Source organism: Chlorocebus sabaeus, chromosome 3 (assembly GCF_047675955.1).
Source record: "Chlorocebus sabaeus isolate Y175 chromosome 3, mChlSab1.0.hap1, whole genome shotgun sequence".
Classification (NCBI taxonomy): Eukaryota; Metazoa; Chordata; class Mammalia; order Primates; family Cercopithecidae; genus Chlorocebus; species Chlorocebus sabaeus.
In genome coordinates, this window is record NC_132906.1 from 69,113 (window position 1) to 88,734 (window position 19,622).

General features: G+C 44.1%; 1 protein-coding gene and 1 non-coding gene across 2 annotated transcripts; one reads left to right on the top strand and one right to left on the bottom strand.

The window, feature by feature from the left end:
* Window positions 1–1,857: 1,857 nt before the first annotated feature.
* SAP18 (Sin3A associated protein 18) lies at window positions 1,858–9,183 on the bottom strand. Its single transcript, XM_008021635.3, has 4 exons — window positions 8,631–9,183; window positions 8,316–8,425; window positions 2,517–2,639; window positions 1,858–2,274 (listed from the first exon to the last, which is right to left on the bottom strand). Exons 1-4 carry the CDS (start codon window positions 8,757–8,759, stop codon window positions 2,118–2,120), a joined length of 519 nt encoding a protein of 172 aa, XP_008019826.1. The 5' UTR covers window positions 8,760–9,183; the 3' UTR covers window positions 1,858–2,117.
* A 162-nt stretch (window positions 9,184–9,345) lies between these two features.
* Window positions 9,346–9,417, top strand: LOC119620134 (small nucleolar RNA SNORD27). The gene has a single exon (XR_005236598.1). It is a non-coding gene; the product is annotated as a small nucleolar RNA SNORD27 (small nucleolar RNA).
* Window positions 9,418–19,622: the final 10,205 nt, after the last annotated feature.

Below are 19,622 nucleotides of genomic sequence, written 5' to 3' on the forward strand. Positions count from 1 at the left end.
CAAGTAAACACTTAAATCATAGTTATAAACTTGATTTAGTGTTGCCTTCTCAGTTTCACAAAAACAACTCTGAAATGTGTTTAATTGACCAAGAAAGAGGTATATCGAGTTCAGCTCTTTATTTAGTATGTTCAATTTTGGAGAATCTTAAACCTAGTCTTATGTTTCTTTCTACCCCCATTCACACCTGCCTCTCATATGCATAAAACTGATACCTAAAGCATTACCTGAGTCAATGATCAGCTGGGCATAACCGTCCCAGTTTTTGTATACCGTGAAAAAAAAAGACATAGGCAGTGTCATGTACTGTAACACATATTCCAGACGGAAAACGTCAATTCCAAAATACCTATGAGTCAATGAGGCAACCAGGGTAGACGCTAAAGAACTAAGCAAGATGCTGTCATGACGACTATTTCTATTTTATATGTGGGGAAACAGCTCAGTTATTACTTAAAGCCACACTTACCTACCAAAGCCCGAGGTAAACAAGTCTTTTGATTCTTAGCATTATATTCAATAAATTCTACTAGGTATTCTCTAACTGTACTTTTAATGGAATATTGAAATCTTTAAAGGAAAAATTCCGTGTTGGAACCAAGCAAAGGGTGGAATTTGACAAACCAGCTCAACCACTTTGGCTTACAAAGTCCTTTATTTAGTTCCTACCCTCTTCATCTGCATAGTAAATCATAGGGTTTTTCCCCCCACGAATAGGAAGTTAATCATGGCTATTCTCCAAAAAGCTAGGTGTAAATTAACTTTATGGCTCCACTCTATCTAATCTGAATGAATAAACCTAAAGGTTTGGGGTAAACCACAGCACAGAAGAGGCACCAGATCTAGGCTCCAGGTTGGTCTCTGCCACTAACAGGGACACCAATTCCACAGAATCGTTAGATTTTAAATGGCTGTTTTTCTATGTGCCAGATAAAACTACTGCAATTTAATTGCTGCTAGTACTTTTTTTTAAATTTTGGGATATACATTTTCACTTGGCTACTGTAACAAACTAAAGGGAATTTACAGTACACTGTCATACTCTTCATAAACTTCAAAATGAGAATAGTGCCATGGAAGAGTTCCAGTTTTAACACCACTTTACAGCCGATAACCAGTATTTATTGTTTTCTCATTTGCCAGGCACTATTCTAAGCTCTTTTAAAATATTCAATCTTGACAATCCTATAGGCCATTATCTCCATTTTACAAAATGAAGATTCAAATAATTTATCCAAAGTTGCAGAGCCACTACTGCAATCAGGATTTAAACGTTTTGCTGCACTGGTCTGCATGCATCATTGCTTTACTGCCTCTCTAATCAGATGCACACCAGTACCTAGCACACAAGAGGGTGCGTGAATACCTCCTACTCACTCAACCTGACCTTGTCCTTGGCTCTTCTCCCTCGGTCTTTAAGATTTTTCCTTCACGCCTCCCTCCATTTGCAGATCTCCAAGGTAAATCTTTCTACCTCTACTGAAACCCTTGTTTCCTCTGAACTGGTTCCAGCCTTTAAAATGCCCTATTCCCCACATGTTAAAAATATAAGTCCTCATTGTGGTGCTTGTTCTTCAACCTTTTATGTCATGGTACCCTGATCAAGGCAGCGCCATCTCTTCCAACACAGCTTCTTCAACTTGCCTCAGCTCGGACTATTCCAAACTGCCTCTGCTGCCACTTGAGCTCAATCTCACGTCCTTTCCAACTGCTTACAGCAGTCTACACCACAAACTCATGTTTGATTTCATACAATCCTGTGGCTTTCTTGTTCTGCCCCTTTGGGCTTAACAATACCCTCCTCCACTACTTAGTATAAACCCTGTTCCCAGGCCTCCATTAACTTTCACACTCAGGCTGATTACACACATATATTTAACAGTACAGTTTTACACAATGCTAAGAGCACTTTTCTTCATATTTTACAGAAGGGCTTGAAACATACAGACTTTCTATTAGTAATCATACAATAGCACATCCGAATCTAATTCCTAAATAGATGATGCATTATAATTTTAGAATTTAAAGGCTTAATGGCAATAATCAGGGGAGGAAAAAGAGTAAGTTTATTTTACATAACTGACGGAAAAATAAATTCAAGAAATTGTAAATAGAATTTAATATGGTCTCATGCGCCCTGAAGGAGGTGGTGCCCGATTTGGAGGGGTAATTGCTATGTCCAAGTAATCTCCTATCTGGAACTTCTGCGACTGCAGGGTCATGGAATCATCAGTCCCCTTTCTGCCAGACATGGTGCTGCCAATCTCCTTAACTCTGCAAGAAGAAAAATCAACTGTTAATGGATCAAAACCAGTGAATCCCAGCATGTGCTACGAAGTGAATCCGGCACCGGATCTGCTCCATCACTTTATAACACAGACTTTATTAAGCCAAACCAGGTCTGAGTATAAACCCTATTCTCCCACTAAGAAGACTCACTGAAGGAGTGATCTCTATCAGTTAAAACATACTAAAAACAAAGAGATTACAGGACTTAAAAATGAGAAGTTACTTACCGATAGCCGGGTCTTTTAACATCAGTAAAAACAATTGCAAAATTGAAGTGAGTGCCCTTCTTTCTAGCTTCTGGGTAGACTTCTTTTACTAAGCTTGTCAGTTCTTTCAAGGTTGCATCCATCCTGGATTTTTTTAAAAACATATTTACATTTGTTTACTCAGCAATATTATTAAAAGGATACTGACAATGCGTTAATCACATATATGAGTTGTGACTTACGTTACAAACTGCCAGGGTCTTATACTAGAATTTACTTTTAAAGCTGCTAAAAATACTATTTGCCTCCAAAAACTCCGTGTACCAGCCTTACTGCTGGAAATTTCAATTAATTAGACTCTTAGTGCTAAAAGGGACTTCAGAGATTCCATAAGCCATCTTCTGTTGCTACACAACACCTTATGGCCCAGTGATTTACCTAAGGATAACTAGTCCAAATAAATCCAAATATGCAAAATATATGTATTCCATTAGTTCTAAGACATGTACTCTTCCACATTTTAGCATCTCTGAAATTGGAGTGTATCTTAGAATCAATGTACTAGGAAAGCATTTTCATACTGACATGTTTTGTTTTTGAGAGTCTCACTCTGTCACCCAGGCTGCAGTGCCGTGGCATGACCTTGGCTCACTGCAACTTCGCCTCCCAGGTTCAAGCAATTCTCCTGCCTCAGCCTCCTGAGTAGCTGGGATGACAGGTGCCCGCCACCACACCCAGGTAATTTTTGTATTTTTAGTAGAGACAGGGTTTCACCATGTTGGCCATGCTGGTCTCGAACTCCTGACTTCAAGTGATCCACCCACCTCAGACTCCCAAAGTGCTGGGATGATTACAAGCATGAGCCACTGTGCCCAGCCAGATGTATTTCTTCTTTCTTAGATGGAATCTTTTTTTTTTTTTTTTTTTTGGAGACGGAGTCTTGCTCTGTCGCCCGGGCTGGAGTGCAGTGGCCGGATCTCAGCTCACTGCAAGCTCCGCCTCCCGGGTTTACGCCATTCTCCTGCCTCAGCCTCCCGAGTAGCGGGGACTACAGGCGCCCGCCACTTCGCCCGGCTAGTTTTTTGTGGTTTTAGTAGAGACGGGGTTTCACCGTGTTAGCCAGGATGGTCTCGATCTCCTGACCTCGTGATCCGCCCATCTCGGCCTCCCAAAGTGCTGGGATTACAGGCTTGAGCCACCGCGCCCGGCCAGATGGAATCTTAAGTTTTACAACAGATAACAGTCCTAGAGCCAATGAAATATACAAAATTTTCTTAGGATGAAGCACAGGCTCTTGTCACAATAAAGTTTCTTACCCTGCAAATATTGATTTGAATGCAACTTTCATATAGTCCCCTGAGCTAATAAGACACAACCTGAAAAAATATTTTAAAATATAAGCATCTTAGAAATAACCTAGTATACATTTTTTTGACAGGTGCGGTGGCTCATGCCTGTCATCCCAGCACTTTGGGAGGCCAAGGCGGGTGGATCACCTGAGGCCAGGAGCTCAAGTTTGAGACCAGGCTGGCCAACATGGTGAAACCCCGTTTCTACTAAAATTACAAAAATTAGCCAGGCGTGGTGGCACACATCTGTAGCCTATAATCCCAGCTACTCGAGAGGCTGAGGCAAGAGAATCGCCTGACCTGGGAGGCAGAGGCTGCAGTGAGCCAAGATTGTGCCACTGTACTCCAGCCTGGGCAACAGAGTGAGACTGTCTCAAAAACAAAAACAAAAAAACCTGAGGTCACACTGGTTTATCTGTCTCAGAGGTGAGTTTTTTTTTTTTTTTAACCTGATATTTTGATGTTATTCTGTATCAATTACAGGTTGAGTATCCCTTACCCAAAATACATGGGACTAGAAGTGCTTTGGCTTTTTTCAGATTTTAGAATTTCTGCAGATATGTAAGGTATCTTGGGGTTGTGACCCCAGTTTAAATAAGAAACTCATTTATGTTTCAAACATACCTTATACACAGCCAGAATATAATTTTATACATCATTTTAAGTAATTTCGTGCATGAAAGGAAGTTTGGTGCACGCCTGTAATCCTAGCTACTCAGGAGGCTGAGGCAGGAGAATCACTTGAACCTGGGAGGCAGAAGTTGCAGTGAGCCAAGATTGCGCCACTGCACTCCAGCCTGGGCGACAGAGCAAGACTCTCTCAAAAAAAAGAAGTTTGTGTCAAGAACTTATGTGTGCAATTTTCCACCGGTGTCATGTCAGCTCTCAAAGTTTCAGATTTTGCAGCATTTCAGATTTTGGACTTGCAATGCTCAATCTATATTCTGATACAGAGTACATACTTATGATGATATATACCAGAAAGAATTTTTTCCTTCTATAAATATTTTCAATATTGTCTTGCTCTTAATGAGTTTGGGGGATTTATATCACACCTTTTATCAGTTCTGACAGTGTGAAACCTACACAAGCTTCCCACCTTCTAAGGACTAACTTTCCAGACCAACAATTGGAGTGCCAAGTGTTGCTTTTTCATCACTAGTCAGGAGCTTGAGGACAGGGTGGGGTTCAGTACTTGTGTCAGCTTGACGAAGCTACAGCCCCCAGATACTCAACCAAACACTAACCTAGGTATTGCTGTGAGATACTTTATTGATGTGATTAAAGTCAACAACCAACTGACCTTAAATTCAAGGGTCTATCCTATATAATCTGGGTAGGCCTGATTCTATTATTTGAAAGGCCCTAAAAGCAGCCTTTCCTTCCTGAGAACCTGCCCTACAGATTTGACAATTAAGTGCCTAGACAGCCCCCACAATCACATAGGCCAATTCTTTGCAATAAAGCTCTTTTTTTTTGGGGGGGGGGGGGATGGAGTCTCGCTCTGTCGCCCAGGCTAGAGGCAGTGGCACCGATCTCGGCTCACTGCAACCTCTGCCACCTGGATTCAAGCAATTCTCCTGCCTCAGCCTCCCACATAGTTGGGATTACAGGCGCCTGCCACCACACTTGGCTAATTTTTGTATTTTCAGTAGAGACAGGGTTTTGCCATGTTGGCCAGGCTGGTCTCCAACTCCTGACCTCATGATCTGCCCACCTCTGCCTCCCAAAGTGCTGGGATTACAGGTGTGAGCCACCATGCCCAGCAGAAATAAATCTCTTAACACATCTCTCCCAATTCTGTTTTTCTGGCTGAGCCATGACTTTGGCGGGCACAGCCTGCCTCCACTGGGCTCCTCTAGAATCCCACTCCTTTTTCCATAGCTTGTCTTGGGGCTGCCTACTTTAACCTCACAGTCTACTTCTATTGAGAATTTCCAGCATAAGTTAAGTAATTTTCCCCCATTAATATTTCTGGGAGTGAGGGCAGGCCTTTGCGTTACCCCCATTACTAATCATACAGTCTTTCAGAATCTCTTCTTTGGCCACCATTTTGAGGTATCACTTAAGGTTGTTCCTTCTTTGTTTGGTTGCAATTTATGGACAGGTAGTTCAGGACAGGATTTTTTTTGTAATTTTTTTTCTTTTTTTTTTTTTTTTTTTTTTTTTTGAGACGGAGTCTTGCTCTGTTGCCCGGGCTGGAGTGCAGTGGCCGGATCTCAGCTCACTGCAAGCTCCGCCTCACGGGTTCACGCCATTCTCCTGCCTCAGCCTCCGGAGTAGCTGGGACTACAGGCGCCCGCCACCTCGCCCGGCTAGTTTTTTGTATTTTTAGTAGAGACGGGGTTTCATCGTGTTAGCCAGGATGGTCTCGATCTCCTGACCTCGTGATCCGCCCGTCTCGGCCTCCCTAAGTGCTGGGATTACAGGCTTGAGCCACCGCGCCCGGCCAATTTTTTTTTTCTTGATTCAGAGGAGGTGGTCTGTGGAACAACCTCACCCTGCCATCTTAACCCTAAAAATCACTCTATTCATCCGCTTTCCCTGATAAAAGGACTACGGGGAGGAGCAGTACCTTCTTGACTTTATACCCTCAGGATCTAAGCACACACAGCACCCAGCAAATAGGAACTCTTATTTGTTGGAAAAAACATACACTTCAATTTCTGAAAAGATATTTTCATGAAGTCATTATTCAACAGTTCTTCCATATAAGCTAAATCAAACTTCCTGGAACACTTACCCTTGAGTGATGCTTAAATACAAGTATCATACTACTACATAAATTTAACAAGCACTTCCAAATAAGGTAAGTAAGGTCCCAATATTCAAGGGATTAGCTCTAGTGTACAGGGCTTAAACAGTTTTAAATTATACACATTCTGGGGAATATAAAATAGTGCAACTGCTGTGAAAACGTTTGATGGTTCCTCAAAACTTAAACAAAATTAACATATGACCCAGTAATCCACTCCTAGGTACATACCCAAAATAACTGAAAGCAGGGACACAAACACATTTGTATGCCAATGTTCACAGCAGCATTATTCCCAATGGCAAAAAAGGTGAAACAATCCAAGTGTCCATCAATAGATGAGTACATATGGGATGCACACATACAATGAAATATTATTCAGTCTTGACAAGGCTGAATGGATGCTACAACATCAACCCCGAAAACACCATGAAATAAGCCAGTCACAAAATGACCAACACTGTAACGAGTTCACTGAAATGAAATATCCAGAATAGACAAATTCATATATAGACAGACAATACATTAGAAGCTACCAGGGGATGGGGCGGGGGAGGAATGGGAAATTATTTTGTAACAGGCACGGTGTGTCCTTAAAAGGTTACCAGCACACTGGGCATGGTGGTGTGTGCCTGCAGTCCCAGCTGGTTGAGCCAGGGAGCTCAAATCCAGCTTGGAAAACAGTGCAAGACTCCATCTCTTTAAAAATTAAAACCAGGCAGGATGGCGTACAGGGTTTCTGTTGGAGGGAGGGATAAAAACTTGTAGAAATAGTGGTTGCACAACAGTTTGAATGCTATTAATGCCACCAAATTATACACTTAAAAACAGTTAATGACCATGCACGCTGGCTCACGCCTGTCATCCTACACCGGGAGGCCGAGGCGGGCAGATCACTTGAGGTCAGGAGTTCAAGACCAGCCTGGCCAACATGGTGAAACCCTGTCTCTACTAAAAATACAAAACTTAGCCAGGTGTGGTGGTGTGCGCCTGTAATCCCAACTACTGGGGAGGCTGAGGCATGAGAATCCCTTGAACCCGGGAGACAGAGGTTGCAGTGAGCCGAGATGGGCGCCACTGCACTCCAGCCTGGGCGGCAGAGAGAGACTCCGTCTCAAAAAAAAAAAAAAAAAAAAGACAAGCCGGCAGTAGTTTGTAGGGAGATACACCAAGAGATGAACACTCAGGAACCATCTTCACTAAACACACACCAAAAGGTCTTCCATTAACCCTTAGATAATAACTCGGGTTTTGGTAGCTTATTTTTCACTTTTGGTGCCTTGGTACCTAAGGCTTAATAAATATTACGTGGAAATGCTCTTTGAGAATAACAAACACCACTCGACAGCATCACTCTCCCTTACCATGCTGTCCTAGTGCAATTTATTTGACCATGAGTCCCTTTACGGCGGAGACTACAACTTAATCATCTACCTATCACTTTTGTACCTAGCAGCCATAACAGTGCTAGCAATCTTGGGTCTGTGCATTCTTAACCGCCCAAAAGTTGCAACATTAATCACAAAAGCGTTACAATAAAGGCAAATCTCCTTTCACCTAACAACAAAAACTTCTAACTTCCCGAAAGTTGAGCCTGAAGGCCCCAAGTGGAGGAATGAAATTTAAATCAAGGAGAATAACTCTACACTGGCAAAGGCAATTAACTGTTGTTCCAGGTTCCCGGCCCGGGTCCCAGCCCGACCCCGCCCTCCTCACCAAGTGTAGATCTGCAACTCGCTGGACGGTACATTTCCCCGGGAGAACTCGTCCATTCGGTGGTGGCGGCCGTTATTGGTGGTGAAGACCCGCAGCAACAGTGGGCATGTCTGAGGGAGAGAGAAAAACGGAACGGCAGAAGTTAAAGACACCAGCTGCGAGCCCCGACCTCACCTCTCTTCCCGAGGCGTTGCGGCCTCCGAGCCGCCCGGATACCAAAAACACCGTCTCCTCCCGCACACAGGCCGCGCCTCTGCACCCTGCCGGGCCCACCCCCAATCTCTTCCCGGACCCCAAAGCGGAGGGGACCTTCACCTTCTCGCGATCGATTGGCTTCTCTGGCTCCTTCTTAATTTCCTCCTGGGTAACGCGCGACTCCACCGCCATCTTCCTCCTACGGCCCGCGAGACGCTCGCCCTGACCTCCGACCCCTGCAGCGAGCATGAGCACGAAGTCTCTCGCGAGGAGAAGCTCGACACTTTATAGTCGAGCAGGGGCTGGGCGGGGCGTCTCCTGACGCAGGCGCACTTCCGTTCGTGGCGTGCGAGCCAGGCGCGCCTGCGTGTTGCGACTTCGGGAAAAGGCGGGTGCTGGCCTCAATGGGGAGGAGCAGCTTAGCCTCCGTCGCCTGGCAGTTGGTTGCCGGGGTGTTTTTTTTTTCCCTTAAATATTCACAGGCGAAATAAGCTTAAGGTGGAGTTTTCAGGCGTAATGACGAAAACCTTATTGGACACAAAACGTTCCTTTATTAGCAAAATATAGATCTTTCTGATAAAAGAACAGGTCCGCCATACCCGCCCCTGAGGTAAGCCGGAAGAGGCGCCGTCAGCGTCCGTGGTCATGGAGCGATCCTTCCAGCCACACACCGGAATGCGGACAGGAAACCCAGAACTTGTAGGAAATAACGTTCTAGAATATCTGCAGGACCTATGGGTGGGAATATATGATAGAAAAAGAACTAACGAGAAGCAATTGATTTGACTGGGTTAGGACAAAAATAATCTGACCTTCAAAACTCCATGATGAACTAACTCCATGATGAACCCAAAATGCCAAGTATATGACTGAACTTAAAAGTGATATCATCTTACGACTGAAAAGTGGAAAAAAAAATACATCATAAGAGAGAAAAAAGCCACAGAGTGGGAGAAATTTGTTACACATATGATTGACAAAGACAATTATCTAGAATATATAAGATCTAAACAGACAACCCAATCGAAAAATGGATAAAATTATTGAACAGGTGCTTTGGAAATGACAAAATCCAGAGAGTCAACAAACATGTAAGGTGAGCAAGCGCATTACAAATCAGGGAAATGCATTAAAACCATGATTAGTTTCAATTGATTGGTTTTTAAGCTCCACCCACTAGATTGGCAAAAATTAGGAACTCTGGCCAGGTGTGGTGGTGGCTCACGCCTGTAATCCCAGCATTTTGGAAGGATGAGGCAGGCGGATCACCTGACCTCCTGATTCCCGACTTGAGGTCAGGAGTTTGAAACAAGCCTGGCCAACAGACGAGACCCCGGCTCCACTAAAAATACAAAAAAAAAAAAAAAAAAAAAAAAAAAAAACGGCCGGGCACGGTGGCTCATGGCTGTAATCCCAGCACTTTGGGAGGCCGAGGCAGGCGGATCACGAGGTCAGGAGATCCAGACCATCCTGGCTAACACGGTGAAACCCTGTCTCTACTAAAAATACAAACAAAAAATTAGCCAGGCATGGTGGCGGGGGACTGTAGTCCCAGCTACTCCAGAGGCTGAGGCAGGAGAATGGTGTGAACCTGGGAGGCGGGAGGCGGAGGTTGCAGTGGGCCGAGATCGCGCAGCTGTGCTCCAGCCTGGGCTACAGAGCGAGACTCCGTCTCAATAAATAAATAAATAAATAAATAAATAAATAAATAAATAAAACTAGCCAAGAGTGGTGACAAGTGCCTGTGATCCCAGCTACTGGGAAGGCGGAGGCAGGAGAACTGCTTGAACCGGGGAGGCGGAAGTTACAGGTTACAGTGAGTGGAGATTGTGCCACTGCAGTCCAGCAACCTAGGCCACAGAGTAAGACTCCATCTCAAAAAAAAAAAAAAATACGGCTGGGCACATTGGCTCACCCCAGTAATCCCGGCACTTTGGGAGGCCAAGACAGGTGGATCACTTGAAGTCAGGAGTTCGAGACCAGCCTAACCAACATGGTGAAGCCCCGTCTCTACTAAAAAATACTAACCACTTGTGTCGCAAGCCTGTAATCCCAGCTACTTGGGAGGCTGAGGCAGGAGAATTGCTTGAACCCGGAGGCGGAGGCTGCAGTGAGCCAAGATCACGCCATTGTACTCCAGTCTGGGCAACAATAGCGAAACTCCATCTTAAAACAAACAAAAAATGTAGGAACTCTGACAGTAGCAAGTGTTTGTAGGCTACTGGGAATTCTGATATACTGCTGGTAAGAATGTAAACTGGAACACCTAGCTTTGGAAAGTAGTACCTACCCTAGAGAAAATCTTGCTTAAGTGTATCCAGAGACATTACAAGAATGTTCTTAGCTATAACAAAAAGCTGGAAACAGCCCAAGTGTCCATCAACAGTAGGACACTTCAGTGAATTGTGTTGTACTAGACAGCAATAACACTAACAATCAACAATGGGATACTATAAAGCAACACAAATTTACAAACTACAGTCATATGAAACAATGTGAATCTCACAAACATGATGATAAGTATAAGAAACCAAAGACAAAAACTTATTTACTGTGTGAATTCATTTTTGAAACATTCAAAAGCAGGCAATACTAAAATATATTGTTCAGGAGAATTTCCAGGTGACAAAATTATAAAGAAAATGCAGAAGTAATTATAATTAACAAAAAGTCTGAGTAGCAATGACCTCTGAGTATAGAAGGGAATTGTAATAAGGCAGGGGAAAATGGAATGCTTCTAGAGTGTTGACACATTCCTTTTTTTTTTTTAACCTGGTTGGTGGTTACATAGCTGTTTGAATTAAAATATTTTTTTTTTGAGAAGTCTCACTCTGTCGCCAGGCTGGAGTGCAGTGCAGTGGCACAATCTCGGCTCACTGCAACCTCTATCTCCTGGGTTCAAGCAATTCTCTGCCTCAGCCTCCCCAGTAGCTGGGATTACAGGCGCCCACCACCATGCCCAGCTAATTTTTTTGTATTTTTAGTAGAGATGGGGTTTCACTCTCTTGGCCAGGCTGGTATTGAACTCCTGACCTCGTGATCCACCTGCCTCAGCCTCCCAAAGTGCTGGGATTACAGGCATGAGCCACCACGCCCGGCCTGAATTAAAATTACTCTTTAAAAGGGTACAATTATGTTATTATTATTGAGATGGTCTTGCTCTGTCACCCAGGTTGGAGTCCAGTGATGCAATCATGACTCACTGTAGCCTTGACTTCCCGGCTCCAGCGATCCTCCCACCTCAGCCTCCTGGGTAGCTGGGACCGTGTAGCTGGGAACACAGGCACAAGCCACCATGCCAGGCTAATTTTTGCAATTTTTGCAGAAATAGAGTTTCGCCATTTTGGGCAGGCTGGTCTCAAACTCCTGACCTCAAACTATCCACCCTCTTCAGCCTCCCAAAGTGCTGGGATTACAGGCAAGAGCCACCGTGCCCAACCCCATTTATTTTTTATGCACCCTTCTGTACTAATGCTATACCTTGCTATTTTAAAAATACATAATTCAACAGAAAAAATGACAAAAGACATGGATGGGCCAGGAGCAGTGCCTCACGCCTGTAATCTCAGCACTTTGGGAGGCCGAGGTGGGTGGATGGCTTGAGGTTAGGAGTTTGAGAGCAGCCTGGCCAGCATGGCGAAACCCTCTCTACTAAAAATACAAAAACTAGCTAGGTGTGTTGGCAGGCGCCTGTAATCCCAGCTACTCTGGAGGCTGAGGCAGGAGAATCGCTTGAACCTGGGAAGCGGAGGTTGCAGTGAGCCAAGATCTTGCCAATGCACTCCAGCCTTAGCAACAGAGCTATACACCATCTCAAAACAAAACAAACAAACAAAAAAAGGGCATTTCATAGAAGATTAAATAAAGGTAAACATATGAAGATACCCGACTTCAAGAATAGTCATAGAAATGCAAAGTTAAACACAGATAACATTTTACTCTATTAGATTAACCAAAATGTGAAAGTCTGACAACTTAAGTGCTCGCAAGGATATGGAGAAAAGGGAAATCTTATAGATTGCTCTCTTTCACTTTAGAAAACTGATTGGCATCACCTAGAAAGATTCAGTATGTGTACACCTTAAGACTCAGCTATTCTGGCCGGGCGCGGTGGCTCACGCCTGTAATCTCAACACTTTGAGAGGCCGAGGTGGGCAGGTCACCTGAGGTTGGGAGTTCAAGACCAGCCTGACCAACATGGAGAAACCCCATCTCTACTAAAAATACAAAATTAGCCAGGGGTGGTGGTACATGCCTGTAATCCCAGCTACTTGGGAGGCTGAGGCAGGATAATTGATTGAATCTGGGAGGTGGAGGTTGCAGTGAACCCAGATTGCGCTATTGCAGTCCAGCCTGGGCAACAAGAGCGAAACTCCGTCTCAAGACAAAAAAAAAAAAAAAGACTCAGCTATTCTATGCCTTATGTGTAACTCATAAAAACTGTTGGCAATGAGCACAAGGCAACAGTTTCAATAATATTATAACGTGTTTATTCATAATAACTAGAAACAATTCAACTGTCTACCTAAAGTATAGTCATAAAATAGAATACTATAAAGACTTGAAAGTAAATGAATGGAATTTTAAAAAATTTTTTTATTATTATTTTTTTGAGACGGAGTCTCACTCTGTCGCCAGGCTGGAGCACAGTGGCGCTATCTCAGGTCATTGCAATATCCGCCTTCCAGGTTCAAGCAATTCTCCTGCCTCAGACTCCAGAGTACCTGGGACTACAGGCGCGCACCACCATGCCCAGCTAATTTTTGTATTTTTAGTAGAGACGGGGTTTCACCATGTTGGCCAGGATAGTCTCCATCTCCTGACCTCGTGATCCGCTCACTTCAGCCTCCCAGTGCTGGGATTAAGGGCATGAGCCACTGCGTCCGGCCTTCTTTCTTCTAAAAGTAGAAGCATCAAGTCACAGAATACATACCATAGGATTCAACTGATGCAATTTATTCAATTTGGGGGAAAAATAGGAACCCCTCACCTAAAAATACTGTTTAGGGAAACAAACGTGACTAGTAAAACTATAAAGAGAAGCAGGAGGAAACAAACACTAAATTCAGTTTAATGTTTTCTCTGAGGGTAAGCTTGGATGATGCAATTTATGAAGGGCATCCAGGGCTTCTAAGATACTGATAATATACTCTTTCTCACTAGGAGGGGTGTGGTTTTTAAAATTTACATTGTAGCTGTACATCTTAGAAACTCTTTTGTATGTGTGATTTAGATTACTCTTTTAAAATACTGTTAGTTAGGTATTTATTTACTTTTGAGACAGGGTCTGGCTCTGCTGCCCAGGCTGGAATGCATTGGCATAATCTCAGTCTCAGCTCACTGCAGCCTCCCCTTCCTGGACTCAAGCAATCCTCCCACCTCAGCCTCCCATGTGACTGGGACCACAGACCACACCACCCGCCTGGCTAATTTTTTCTAGAAACGGGGTTTTGCCATGTTGTCCGACTTGTCTCAAACTCCTGAGCTTGGCAGGGTGCAGTGGCTCATGCTTGTAATCCCAGCACTTTCAGAGGCCGTGGCGGGCGGATCACCAGGTCGGTAAATCGAGACCATCCTGATTAACACAGTGAAACCCCATCTCTACTAAAAATACAAAAAATTAGCTGGGCGTGGTGGCGGGCGCTTGTAGTACCAGCTACTCGGGAGGCTGAGGCAGGAGAATGGCGTGAACCAGGGAGGCGGAGCTTGCAGTGAGCCGACATGGCGCCACTGCACTCCAGCCTGGGCAACAGAGAGAGATTCCGTCTTAAAAAAAGAAAAAAAAAAATTCCTGGCCTCAAGCAATTCACCGCCTCGGCCTCCCAAAGTGCTGAGGTTACGAGCGTGAGTAACCGCATCCAGCCATAAAAAAGTTATTTTTTCATTGTGCCTAGAGTAGGCATGCACGCAGAATTGCATGCAGGCAATGTTTGTTTTTTCAAAAAGATATTTAAATTTTCTCCCTAGTTCTATGATTCTAGTATATCCTTTCAAAAAAAATTATTTTTCTGAATGAAGAAGAATTCTAGGATGATTCCAGTATTGTATCTTTTTCAAAACCTCCATAATATAATGCAGACACATGAGGGCACTCTAATCAATCCATTAAAGGGAAAACACTGAAACTATGAAAATGAAGAACCTCACAACCTTTTATTGGTGATACTGGGGAGGGTTCATTTCTTAGATATTAGCTCCCATTTTGGGACCTTTCCAAATAACCAGCTGTCATCAAAATGAAACTTTCCGACACCTTGAGACAGTAGAAGGGCAGCTATATTTTAGAATACTTGGAATACTTTTTTAGCAGCCCTCATTCTACCTCCATGGCCTTGTAAGACCAGCTCTGAATTGGTCTGAAATTGTAATATTTAAGGCTATGCATCTTTCCTTTCTTTCTTTTTAGAATTTACATGGACAAGTGTTACACTTCTAAGTAATATACCCACGGAAATTGAAAGCAGGGACTCAGATATTTGTACACCAGTGTTCATAGCAGCATTATTCACAGTAGCCAAAAGGTAGAAACAATCTGAATGTCCATCAACTAATGGAAAGATATACATACAATGGAATATTCAGCTTTCAAAAGGAATAAAACTCTGACCCGTTACAACATGGATGAACCTAGAAAACATTATGCTAAGTGAAAAAAGCCAGACACAAAAGAACAAACATTGTGTGATGCCTCAGCCTCCAGAGTAGCTGGGATTACAGGCTCATGCCACCATATAAGAAGCACATAGAATGAACCGGCAAATTCATAGGCAGAAAGTATAAGAGAGGCTACCAGGGGCTGGTGGGTACATGGGGAGTGGGAAGTTATTGCTTAATGGGTACAGAGTTTCTGTCTGAGATTATGAAAAAATTCTGGATATGAATGGGGGGATGGTTGCACAACACTGTGAAGATACTTAAAAGTCACTGAATTGTACACCTAAAGATTGTTAAAATAATAACGTTTATGTTACATAAATGTTATCACAATTTTAAAAATTAAAAAAGTGAACATCCGAAGTATGTAAAAAATAAGTCATCAGACTCTCTCCACTCTTCTTTTTCTACTCCCTCTCTTTTGCGTGTCCTAGCATTATGAATCTAGGAAAAGGCAGATTCTCCCAATTAAAATCAGAAATATGTAATGAGTTCTAAAGAATATGCCTCAGTCAATCACTACAACTCCATGGCATTCTCTGCTGTTAAGATGAAGAAGAATAACTTTCTAATGGCAGGGAAATAAGTGAACACTATACAAAATGTGTTTCTGGAAAAGATTTTTTTTTTTTTTTTTTTTTTTTTTTTTTTTTTTTGAGACGGAGTCTAGCTGTGTCACCCAGGCTGGAGTGCAGTGGCGCGATCTCGGCTCACTGCAAGCTCCGCCTCCCGGGTTTACGCCATTCTCCTGCCTCAGCCTCCGAGTAGCTGGGACTACAGGCGCCCGCCACCACGCCCGGCTAGTTTTTTGTATTTTTAGTAGAGACGGGGTTTCACCATGTTAGCCAGGATGGTCTCGATCTCCTGACCTCGTGATCCACCCGCCTCGGCCTCCCAAAGTGCTGGGATTACAGGCTTGAGCCACCGCGCCCAGCCGAAAAGATTTAATTAAATGTATTATCCATAGAACTTTCTGGTTCTTTATAAAAGTTGTGGATTATAAATTTGAATCTCTAGGGGACTATTAATGCTTTTCAAATTCCTCACATGACACTCTTTCCTTCAGGTGCATCTGTAGGAGACAAGGTGTACAGCATTTATAAGCACGATATTTACTGGACTCTGTTTCACAAAGGGGTGTATGTGAACAGTCTCAGTAAAGCATCTACTTGTTACCAAGAGTAAAGGCTGGGCGCAAAGGCTCACACCTGTAATCCCAGCACTTTGGGATGCTGAGGTAGGAATAGCGCTAGAGTCCAGGAGTTCAAGACCAGCCTGGGCAACATATCAAGACGCCTGTCACTTCAAAAAAAAAAAAAATTAGCTGTCGTGCCATGTGCCTGTAGTCCCAAGTACTCACGAAACTGGAGGTGAGAGGTTTGTATGAGCCCAGGAGGTCAAGTGAGCCATGGTTATGTAACTGTACAACTCTGCTGCTTAAACAACAGAGTGAGACCCTGTCTCGGAGTCAAAAAATACGTAAATTTCTATAACAATTCAGTACAATTATTACTTAGAATATACATTTCTTTTCCTTTTGGGTGTGTGTGTGTGTTGCCCAGGCTGGAGTGCAGTGGCCATCTTGGCTCACTGCAACCTTCGTCTACAGGGTTCAACGGATTCTCCTGCCTCAGCCTCCGGAGTAGCTGGGATTACAGGCGCATGCCACCATGCCTGGCTAATTTTTGTATTTTTCAGTAGAGACAGAGAGTCGCCATGTTGGCCAGACTGGTCTGAAACTCCTGGCCTCAGGTGATCCGGCCACCTTATCCTCCCAAAGTGCCGAGATTACAGGCGTGAGCCACCTCGCCTGGCCTCTTTTTCTTTTTTTTTTTTTTTTTAAAAAAGAGTCTCACTCTGTCGCCCAGGCTGGAGGGCGGTGGCATGATCATAGCTGATTGCAGCCTCCAACACCTGTCCTCAAGGGATCCTCCCTCCTCAGCTTCCTGAGCAACTTGTACTACTGGCATGAGCCACCACGTCAAGCTCATTTTTTAATACTTTGTAGAGATGGATTCTTGATATGTTGCCCAGAATGGTCTTGAGCTCCTGGCTTCAAGTGATTCTTCTACCTCTGCCTCGCATAATGCTAGGATTACAAGCATGAGCCACCAAGCCTTGGTGGTTACTTTCTGCCGTCCTAAGAACTCTTTTTTGGGGGGGACGGAGTCTCCCTGTTTCCCAGACTGGAGTGCAATGGCGCAATCTCCCTCACTATGACCTCTGCCTCCTGGGTTCAAGCAATTCTCCTGTCTCTCCCAAGTAGCTGGGACTAGGCGCACACACGACGACACCCCACTAATTTTTGTACTTTCAGTAGAGACGGGGTTTCACCGTATTGGTCAGGCTGGTCTCAGAACTCCTGATCTCAGGTGATCCACCTGCCTCGGCCTCCCAGGGTTCCCAAACTGCTCGTGTCCGGTGGGTTCCTGGTCTCCCTGACTCGGAGAATGGAGCCACAGACCCTTGCGCTGAGCGTTACAGCTCTTACAGATGGCACAGCAAGAGTTAGAGCTTTTAAATATGGCACAGACCCAAAGAGCGAGCAGCGAAAAGAGCTTGTGAAGAGCGAAAGAACAAAGCCTCGGCAACCCAGAGGGACACTGCATCACCAGCACCTGCCGGTGCCGGCGGCTGTTGGGGGGGTGGTCCAGGGGTGGTCGGCTTTCATTCCCTTATTTGTCCTTGCCCATGTCCTGTGAATTGGTCCATTTTCCAGAGTGCTGATTGGTCCATTTTACAGAGCACTGATTGGTCCATTTTACAAACCTCTAGCTAGCTACAGAGCACTGATTGGTGTGTTTTCACAGAGTGCTGATTGGTACGTTTTACAAACCTCTAGCTAGCTACAGAGCCCTGATTGGTGTATTTTACAATCCTTTTGTAACACAGAAAAGTTCTCCAAGTCCCCACTCCACCCAGGAAGTCCAGCTGGCTTCACCTTTCCCTGTGATTACAGGCATGAGCCACTGCGCCTGGCCAGAACTCTGTATTTTTATAAATGAGCACAAGTGCCTGTTTGGCATCCGCACTACAGACAATGCTGCCACAAACCAGTCCTAATCCTCCTAACTGGTCTTGCTGTGTCACCCCCACTGGCATTCTTCACACTATAGCCAGAGGAGTAGTGTTTTTACAGTCCTAATCCCTTGATTAATAACCTTCAAAGTATCCATTGTACTTTGAAACAAAAGCTAACTTTCATACTAAGGTAATGATGACCCCTCCGCCCTCCTCTCCCGCCATCATCCTAATGCAGCCCTGTGGGCTTTCCCTACCAGCCCAGGACGCTCACACTTGCTGCTTCATCGACCTGAGACAATCTTCCCCCACACCCTTGTCCCATCCTCAGTCCCCATTCACTTTATTATCAAAGTAATCTCAGAGAGGCATTTCTCACCTTTAGTAATATAGAGTTCTCTCTACCTCCCTCTACCATCAACAATCGCTTATTTCTCATAGCATCTCTCGTTTCAGATTTATGTGACTTATGTCACCCTCTCTTTATAGAATGTAAACTCCCCGAGGACAGAGGCTCTGTCTTACCTCCGCATCCCCAGCTCCTAGCCCAGTCCACAGAGCCCAGCACACAGCTAGTGCTCAGTTAATGCCTATTGAATTATATCCATAAACAGTTGGATAAATTATTAGGCTGCTCCTACCAAGTAGATCCTGAGGTGTAGGATTTGGAAACCCACTTACTTTTAAGCCAGTAGAACAGAATAAGTGGTGGCATTGTCTTTTCAGAGAGTTGAAATGTCTCTCATTTTACTCCCCAGTTTAAGCATTTGAACGATTAGATGGAAAATGGTTTTCAAACAGACATCTACTTCCTCAAGAGTCTGCAGAGTGTCAGCAACATATTTACCAGAGACAAGCTGTAAAGGTCTCCTAAAGTGCTGGGATTACACGAGGGAGCCACCGCTCCCAAATAAATGTATACCTGGTATTAAAATATGTGTTGGTGGGAGTGTAAACTAGTTCAACCATTGTGGAAGACAGTGTGGTGATTCCTCAAGGATCTAGAACTAGAAATACCATTTGACCCAGTCATTCCATTACTGAGTATATACCCAAAGGATTATAAATCATGCTGCTATAAAGACACATGCACACGTATGTTTATAGCAGCACTATTCAAAATAGCAAAGACTTCGAACCAACCCAAATGTCCATCAATGATAGACTGGATTAAGAAAACGTGGCACATATACACCATGGAGTACTATGCAGCCATAAAAAAGGATGAGTTCACGTACTTTGTGGGGACATGGATGAAGCTGGAAACCATCATTCTGAGCGATCTATGCAAGCACAAAAAACCAAACACTGCATATTCTTACTCAGAGGTGGCAATTGAACAATGAGAACACTTGGACACAGGGCGGGGAACATCACACACTGGGGCCTGTCGGGGGGTGGGGAGAGGGGAGAGGGATAGCATTAGGAGATATACCT

Coding starts and splice junctions, on each gene's coding strand:
- SAP18 (XM_008021635.3), bottom strand. CDS start 8,759: ATGCTCGCTGCAGGGGTCGGAGGTCAGGGCGAGCGTCTCGCGGGCCGT. Junction 8,426..8,630: donor AGCCAATCGATCGCGAGAAG/GTGAAGGTCCCC, acceptor TCTCTCCCTCAG/ACATGCCCACTGTTGCTGCG. Junction 2,275..2,516: donor GTTAAAAGACCCGGCTATCG/GTAAGTAACTTC, acceptor TTCTTCTTGCAG/AGTTAAGGAGATTGGCAGCA.